The 8,914-nt window shown below is 51.9% G+C and overlaps 1 protein-coding gene across 1 annotated transcript; it reads left to right on the top strand.

The window, feature by feature from the left end:
- The first annotated feature begins 308 nt into the window (after positions 1–308).
- On the top strand, positions 309–3,296 carry DLX2 (distal-less homeobox 2). Its single transcript, XM_045032804.1, has 3 exons — positions 309–922; positions 1,324–1,511; positions 2,155–3,296. Exons 1-3 carry the CDS (start codon positions 568–570, stop codon positions 2,497–2,499), a joined length of 888 nt encoding a protein of 295 aa, XP_044888739.1. The 5' UTR covers positions 309–567; the 3' UTR covers positions 2,500–3,296.
- The last annotated feature ends 5,618 nt before the right edge of the window (positions 3,297–8,914 follow it).

The raw sequence follows: 8,914 nt of genomic DNA, 5'->3' as shown, positions 1-8,914 counted from the left end.
TTTGCCGTATTTATACATACTGCTGCAGTGTGAATACTAAAATGGCAACACTCTGTTTTGTGTAAACCCCCCTGGAGGCTGGTTCCTTTTTGTATTTGTTCCCCCCTCCCCGCACACACCCCTCCTTTTCAGCGCACGTGTCACATGTGAGGCGCCTCTTGTGTCCCGGGGTTCTATGGAACCCGAAGGGATACAGTGTGATTGCGCACTTGATTGGCTGTTGCTAGGTGACGTCGCCTGCCCTCACGTGACTGGTGTTAAATGCCCGCCTGGCAGCTTCCACCGCGGCAGACAATCGTAAAGCTGCTGGGGAGCCAACGGAGCTGCTGCTACCGCCGCCGCCGCCGCCGCCCGGTGTCTGGGAGAGTGTGTGACCGGGCTATGATGGTGACTCCTCCAGCAACAGAGTGGGACCTCCAGTGATCTCCTCCTCCGGGCTTCCAGTAGCAGCGTCTCTGCTCTCCCTGTACTTGTACTGACTGCTGAGGGGCTGAGGCGCCTTTCCCCTCGCCCCCTGCTGCTGAGGCTGTCTCCCCCCCCCTCTACATTTGGGGAGGGAGGATCAGGATGACTGGAGTCTTTGACAGTCTAGTCTCAGATATGCATTCAAACCAGATTACCTCCAACAGTTACCACCAGCATCACCAGCACAGCAGCCTGCACAAGTCCCAGGAGTCCCCCACCTTACCCGTGTCCACAGCCACCGACAGCAGCTACTACACCAACCAACAGCAGCAGCACGGAACAGGCGGAGGAGGAGGCGGGTCGCCCTATGCACAGATGGGCTCTTACCAGTATCACGCCAGCGGCATCAATACGGTTCCCTACTCCGCCAAAGCCGGCTACGACCTGGGTTACACTGCCACTTACAGCTCGTATGGACCCTACGGAACCAGGGCTTCCCCGGCTAACAATGAGTCTGGTAGGGCTAAGCCTCTGGGGGAAATAGTTTGGGATCAGCTGGTGTCAAACAGAGCAGCTCCATTGCTTTAGACAGAGCCTCGCCTGTTTACACCAGACGATAATTTGGTCTATTTATTTTTAAAAGTGTCCCTCTCTCCCCCTCTCATTTTTAAGGCGATCAAGCGGTTCCGGCTGCGCATCACTGGTTTGGCGGGGGATGGGAGCAAGACGTTAGCAGGGGGATGGACTAGCCACGTTTCTCTCGGTAATTCACGCAGGGCTCATGCCTTGCAAATGGCCCGGAATAGGATGCATGGGGAACAACGTCTTGTAAATCAGCTGCCTTGTGTTGATTCGAGGTTAACTTTTCCCTACAGCATGGCTGGTGAGTGATGGTGGTGATTGTTGTTGTTATTATAGCAGAGAAGGAAGAATGCGAGCCCGAGGTCAGGATAGTAAACGGGAAGCCAAAGAAAGTGCGGAAACCCAGGACGATCTATTCCAGCTTCCAGCTGGCCGCTCTACAGAGGCGTTTCCAGAAGACCCAGTACCTGGCACTGCCCGAGCGAGCTGAACTGGCGGCATCCCTAGGCCTCACCCAGACCCAGGTAAGATGCCCTGGTACTTTTCACCCTCCGGGTGAACTCCTGGCCCTGTTGCATTCAGTGGGAGTTTTGCCATTGACTTCAACAGGGCCAGAATTTTGCCCTTTAGACCTCTCACACCGCGTCCTGCAGCACAGAGTCTGCGCCTTTTAGCGCTGGTTCAGAGGGGACGTGGCATATTCCCTGCTGTGTCTCACCCTGTCTGGTCTGGTTGTTTTTCCTGCCCGCTGTTACACATTCAGTAACGGAGAACCCTGTTAGCGGTTCCCTAGTTTGCGCTCCCACGATGATGAAATGGGCCCTGGCCCTGACCCCACTCATGTCCGTGGGAGGGAGGCGCTGGGATTAACCAAACTCTCAGTAGAGAGATGTTATCTGCGCCTCGTCTGCTCTCCGGCATACGAAGGGGTTGAAACTACTGATTGGTCCTTCTTGCTCTCTTTAGCGCCCGGTTCCCTGCCCCACTCCCCCGCCCCTCAGTCCTGCATGCTCTGCCTGGCCCAGCTGAGGATCACGGAGCAAGCTCTCTGCTCATAATAACCTCTGGCTTCCGTGGCTTGCCATTACCCTGCCCTGCCAGCCCCCACACACCCGGCACCTCCCCAGCCCAGCTCTCACGCCTGTCTGTCCGTCTCCCTTCGGAAAGGTGAAGATTTGGTTCCAGAACCGCCGGTCCAAGTTCAAGAAGATGTGGAAAAGCGGCGAAATCCCCTCGGAGCAGCATCCTGGAGGCAGCGCCTCTCCCCCCTGCGCTTCGCCCCCGACCTCGGCCCCTACCTGGGACTTTGCTCCACATCAGCGCATGAGCAGCGGAGGAAGCTCCGGATCCAGCCCCAGCGGCGGAGCGGCCGCTTTCCTCGGTAACTACTCCTGGTATCATCAGGCGGCTAACTCCGCTTCTCACCTGCAAGCCGCCTCTCCTATCCTGCAGCAAGCGCAGCCCCATCACCATCACCACAGCGCGGCCATCAGTGCAGGGACGATTTTCTAACTCGGCAGAGACTGAGCAAACAAGTCCCGCTGAGTAGAGATCCAGGGGGATCAAATCCAACACACACCCGAGCGGACTGAGGTACAGACACTGGTGCTTTGATGAAGAATTTCTTCGGCATTCAACGCCTCCTTCTCCCTCTGGCACATTAAACAGGCGAATAACTCTTCGCTGCAGACTTTGCTTTGTTCTGACCCGGGTTTGGTTACCTCTGTCTGTCTCTCACCCAGTGTCTCTCTCTGTTCCAACTCGCAGACTAGTTCCTCGCTGAGGTTTATTTTTCCCTTCCCGCTAGTTCGCAGCAAATAGAAAATAAAATCCCCCCTTCCCTCCTCTCCTATTTTTCATCAAATCACCAGTGGATAACTTTTGTTAATTTTATTTTTTAAAAGTTTATAGGTGCCTTTGCGGATGACCTCATTTTGATGTTGAAAAAGATAAATAATTTTTATATGTAGATTAAAAAAAAAACCTCCCGAGTTTAAATTATCTTTTTTAAATGGGTGCAGGACTATCGTTCCCGAGGAAATGTTTGTAAATAAAGCTGTCTGTGCAGATTTTTTCCTGTTTCCTTTGTATAAAAAAAACCCCATTGGATCAGCCTGTATTTCATTTTTGGTTTTGTGACCAAAGTGTGGAAACTCCCAGCTCTCTGTGTAGGCGCCACACATTCCTGATTATTTTCACTGTTTGATACGTTTTCTCTTTGCTGTCAAAATAAGCTACTGATTTCCCCCTCACAGTCGTTGTTTTAACCTTAAAACAAACAAAAAAAAAGGTACTGTTGGTTATTTATTATGGACACAAAATACTCTTAATGTTGCTTTTACAATAAGAGATTATTTAAATAAATTATTGTTTTCACTGTACTTGGGCTGTATTTCCTTCGGGATCCAGACTCACACACATTGTAGACACCTATTTACACTAGCCCCTGCCTCTCTGCAAACTTACCTTGCACATCCGCGTCTTACAGCCCAGCCCTGGAGGAGGGGTCTCTGTGGTTCTTACGTGGCTTTCTTTGCCCTCGTTACAACTGTTGCATTGAGTAATTGACCGTCCCCTCCTCCCCTCCCCCTTCGCTTCCACAATAAGATCTCGCCCCTGCCAGTCGGCAGGAGCCATGAATCACTCAGCAAGCCCCTAGCAATGCCGGACTCGGCCCCTCCCCCAGCGCGCTGGCGCCACAGACATTTAGTCCGGGACTGTCTCCTGCCAACTTGCAGGTCCCCCGGGCCCCAGTGTGACACCCAGGCGGCGGCACTGGTAACCGATTCCAGCCCTGACCAGTCACCGCTGGGCGCTGCTCTCCCAGCCCCAAGAAGCTTTTTAAATTCATTATTAACTGCCTAGTTCCAAAATCAGGGGCCCGGCAAAGCCTTGGGGCTGCCTGCCTGCGTGAGTGCTGCTCGGAGGCGGGTTGGGATCCTGCAGCCTCCCTGCTGTGCTAAAGCCTGGGCCAGTAGAGGTGTGTGCGCCATGGGACCAGTGACCTCCATTCAGAGCAGGCCGGAATCCCGCTCCTCACCAACCACGTGGGAGTTGTACAGAGCCCTAGGTCAGTGCAATGTGCGGGTTGGTTACATTTCAGACGGGTGACCAGTTCTTTACCAAGCTTCCGCAGTTTGGTTACCAATAAAACAAATATTAAAAAAAAAAATAAAACCAACTAGGTAGGCCTTAATTTTGCTCAGTTGCACCAGTGTTAATCTGGAGTAATTTCTATTGAAATCAATGGCGCTTTAAACCGGTCTAATTGAACCCCCAGTTTGGCCCTAACTTGTCATCAGGAGCATTGTTTAGTTTTAGCTTCTGGCTGCAGGACAGACACAACTAATCGGTGTCACTTGACGTTACTGTTCAAGATCCACCTATGTGTGGGTTGCCAGCAGCGCATGGGACTGTTGGTAGCCCAAAGAGCGCTGTTTTCATTGCACGAAAAAAAATGGAAATGCTTCTGCTGCCACCAGCTTTTGCAAAAGCTTTTATTTTCAGCAAAGCCTAACTGGGTCCTAACCATCTGCCAAAGTCCCTGGAAGCGGCCCCCCTCTAACAAGATGAGTTAGTCAGTGCTAACATCTCATGCCTCCAGCACTGTGGGCATTTTCCGGCAGAGAGCAGCTTTGTAAAATCATGCTAATATTTGATGTAGCCCCCAAAGTGCTGTAACATGAAAGAGCCTTTTGGCAGGCTATGAAGCCATGCACCAAAGAGCGCTGCCTGGAAGCAGGCTGGAGTCCAAACCCAAGGCGGCCTTTTTATCTGTTGAGCCTCTGTAGCTCTTGCTGTTGTTGCTCAGCAAGTGGAGCCTTCGGCCCCCATTGGCGCAGCGAACAGAGGCGGGAGCTGGCTGGTGCTGAGGCCTCTGCTGCAGACAAGATGATTAAGAGGCCTAAACCACAGCCTGGGGCAGGGAATGTGCAGCCCCAGTTGGAATCACGCAACAGGCCTTGGCATGAGAGCGGGGCGGGCGGGACAGGCGCTGGGGTGGGCTGGGTTGGCCCGTAGACACGGCGGAGTCTCGGAGCCTGGCAGGGCAGATTGCTCCGGGGAGCCACGAACACACTCACCCCGGATGAGACGGAGACAGGGAGGAGAGAGTGAGCAGAATGAAAGGGGAGGGGGACACGGAAAAGAAAGGGGGAGACAGGAGAAGAGCGGAATGTAGGGGAAGGAGAGAAAGATGGGAGCCGAGCGGGAGAAAGAAAGAGACAGGAGAGAAAGGGAGCGGGAGAGCCTGGGAGACAGAGAAGGGGGGGAGGAAGCAAGAGTCTCCATAGCCCCTAGGCAAAGCTCTTGGAAACATTTCTCACAGTTGCAGCTCTCTCCAAGACACAGGGCCCTGTGATCCGGCCCTAGCAGACATCCCCTCCCCCGGGGATGAACGGGCCTTCCAAATGTGCTGATGACAAATGGAAATGGGAAAGAGTCAACTCCCCTGCATCCACCGGGAAACAACCCGACTTTATCAAACCCATATATCTTAATTGTAGTCCCTTCCGACCTGCACCAGAGCAGTCAGGGAGAGCCACGCCAAGGCAGGTGCTGGGAAGGGCAATCTAGCTAACTACGAGCCTCTGCCTTAGCCACGGCACGGCCACAGCAGTTTCCAAACTTCTAGACAGGATTATTTGTGGCCAGGGGTATAGGTCTCATGTTTCGCTTGGAAGCAAACCACTGAAATCAAACCAGGTATGCGTGGAGCTCTGCAGGCACTTTGGAGGCGAAGAGAGAGTTTCAAAGACAAATACCCTGGAGACGAGGGGCATTGAACCTTCTTGGTTTCTTTGCAGTTCAGCAAAGACCTAACAAAAAAAAAACAACCTCCCCTGCCCAAACTTTTCAGTGTGATCAGCAGAGACAGAAATGTGGGTTAGATCTGACGGCTTCCTCGTTCCACTCAGGCTGTAGGGTAAGAAACCGGGACTATCCGTCTGTGTGACCATTTCCGAGGCTCTTCAGTGAGGTTTTGAAGGGACACTTGAGCCGTGTTTGTACAGAAATGGAGGAGCCCTTTTACACTCTGCTTTTGCTTCCTAATGCCTGCTTTGAAACGCGCCGTGTGTGCCGCACGCCAGGCGCCGCGGGCTGGGTTAACAGCAGCCCCACCTTTTGTATTTCCAGAAATAAAAGGCGTCTCTCTTTCCACAGCCTTATTTCAGCCGCCGTCACCACACACAATACAGAGAGGGGCTTGCGCCACGAGGTGAAAAGTTCGCAAAGCATTTGCCCGCTCGCTACTCACTTCGCCAACCTGCAACAGGCAGCTGGGGGCCCGCCCGGGCACGGGGTGGGTTTCCGCCTGAAACCAAGAAAGTCATTTTCTAACTTGGTGGGTTGGGCAATGAAGTTCTGGCAGCAGCGCGGCTAGGCAGGGAGTGCGCCCGCCGCACCCCGGCACCGCGCGGGGCTCCTGGCGCAGCAGCCAGCGCTGGAGCTGGAGCGTGTCCCGGCTCATTGGGTTCAAGCGCCCGCCAGGCTAGTGACACTGCAGAACAGCAGGATGTGGGGCGGCGGCAGGGTTCCGATGCCTCGAGAAGCGGGACCGTCTGCATAATAGGGATGTACCTTGTCAGTGATTGCTACATTACAAGATGCTACATTACGCCCTGGGGCTGTCAAAAATATATAGCCGTGTACGCGCCCCACTGCGAAATGGGAAAACTAGACGATCGCGCCAGGAAGACGGACAGACTGACTGACCTTTCCTGAGAATCCTTTTCATTTATTTGATTTCCATGTAATCCAGATACCACCTGGACTGGCCGCTCCTGGGCATTTCCCAGTGTCTCATCTTTCAAGCCATTGCTTTGAGTTCCCAAACCAGCCCCCCCCCCTCATTCACTTGGGTGCTTTTTATTTTGCGCTGGGCTTGCTTTACACGAGCGCTAAACGCACGTAACATTCACTAGCGGGAAGGCGAAAATACATTGAGATACTTTGCATTCAGGCGCCTTTTATTATTGTTTCCCCATCTTCCTGTCTTATCCACGCTAAGTGGGGTGCCCCCAGACCAGTGAGCCCTGGCCAGCCTCCGCCATAGCTACATTTAGTTCAGGCTTTGCAAGGGGCCAGCAGCGTGAGTCTGACCATAGAACACTTCACAATCCCGGAGGAAGAGCTGCACTCTAGAGCCACGAAGCACTGCTGGGCACATCACGTTTGCAGGCGGAATAAAGGGGGTGAGGTGGGGTGGGCGCTGATCTTGGGGTGGGTTCAAGGTTCGGCTCCAAAAGTTGTGCTGTGCAGGGGAAAGCGGGGCTGGAGATTTCAGTTCTCCCCCCACACTCTCTTGCATCTTTAGCAGCAAGCGTGCTCGGATTTGCCTGGACTGCTCCTGTGACTTGCTGCTGGGGGGCTCCTCCCGCCGCGCCCTCTTTTCCTGTGGGGTGGAGGGGTGGCTGCCACCCTAACGTTCCAGCAGTGGGTCAGAGCTGTGCAGCACGCTCGGATCTCCCTGCTGCATTGGCCCCGGGTGGGGAGGGGGATGGGGAGCCGAGCCGAGCCAGAGAAAGGAGAAGGGTGGGAGGGAATCTGGTGTAATTAACTTCTCCAGCTCAGTTACCAGATTGAGTCCAGGGGGACTCAGCCCGGAATCCAACCTGAGCCAGGGGAATCATCTCCCTGGCAACTTTGCAGGGGGAGGCTGGTGAAATTTTGCCATGGGTAGGCAATTTACTCATTTGCCTCTATTAAGAGAAAAGGCATGAGAAATTGAATTAAAGCAGCTCTGGCAAAGGAGTTACTTGAGGCATGAATGTCTTCCCTAACGCTGTAGCAATCATGTGGCATTAGACACTTCCGGAATCCTATAGCCAACTTGAAAAATCCCAGACCCCCTTTTTCCCTAATTTTTGCTCTGATCTGTAATTTTATCCACATTTGCACTAGTTTGAGCATTCTGGCTCTCCCATCTGAAAGCCTGCAATTACTATATAATTCTTCGCAATTTCACATGTCCTAATATGGACTGTAATTTTTGCGCAAGACAATTTCCTGCTATTTCAAGCATCAACATTGTCAAAGTTGTATGTACATAATAAATGGGAATATCAATGCATAGTTTTTAGCATAACATCTTGACTCCTCGATAATTATATCCGTTCGGAGCCTACGCAGAATTAGCCTGAATTGCATGGTAACTGCTGCTGCTTTAAAATTTTTAAAAATTACTCATAATTTTCCCAAAGATTACCAAGATCTCGAGTGCACAATGTCATCAGCGTAATGAAGAGTAAACATTTATGCTAATAATCTGCAATTTTTTTCATCAGCTATAAAGACAGAGGCTATATAGCAGAAAATTTCAGTCATATTCTGCAAGAGCGGAGCTGCAAAAAAGGCTCCTGCTCTCAGAGGCATCTTCATCTCTGGGGGATTTCAATCCACATTTGCACTCTCGGGATATTATTATTGTGCTTGGCTTCTTCTTTTTCTTTTTTTTTTCTTCCTCTCCATCCTCTCTCTCCCTCTTTTTCTCCTGTAACTTAGCAAAATGCCGCCTTCCATCCTTTGATTTGTTGTAAAGCACAGAATTGTGTCCAGATTAACTGAAATTGAAACTGAAGGTAAGGGTGGCAACACAGTTTCATTTTTCTGAAGGGTGGCTGGATGCGCTGTGTCGATAAGTTTCCCAGCGCGGGGAGCAGGGGGGTGGGGGAGTGATTAAATATGCACCAACTAATTCTTCCATCAAAACTTCTTGTCAGTTGTGTCAGGATTATTAAAAGGGGGGAAAAACCCTCGATGCTCGATATCTAAAGATTCATAGTGCAATGGGGCGGGCGGGGGTAGGGGAGTCTAGATGTTGTTCGTGGGGTCTCTGGTGGATGTGTACAGAATATACTGTGTTTGCGGAGCTGCTGGATTTCAGTGTTGGCTTTGGAATAAATCAGAAATAAGAAAAGTGCAAACA

Source organism: Mauremys mutica, chromosome 10 (assembly GCF_020497125.1).
Source record: "Mauremys mutica isolate MM-2020 ecotype Southern chromosome 10, ASM2049712v1, whole genome shotgun sequence".
NCBI classification, from domain to species: domain Eukaryota; kingdom Metazoa; phylum Chordata; order Testudines; family Geoemydidae; genus Mauremys; species Mauremys mutica.
This window is presented reverse-complemented; position numbering and strand designations above follow the sequence as displayed.

Excerpts from the sequence above, each read along its gene's own strand:
- DLX2 (XM_045032804.1), top strand. The coding sequence starts at position 568 with ATGACTGGAGTCTTTGACAGTCTAGTCTCAGATATGCATTCAAACCAG. Across the intron at positions 923-1,323 it reads CCCGGCTAACAATGAGTCTG|CAGAGAAGGAAGAATGCGAG; the intron begins GTAGGGCTAAGC and ends TTGTTATTATAG. Across the intron at positions 1,512-2,154 it reads TAGGCCTCACCCAGACCCAG|GTGAAGATTTGGTTCCAGAA; the intron begins GTAAGATGCCCT and ends CCCTTCGGAAAG.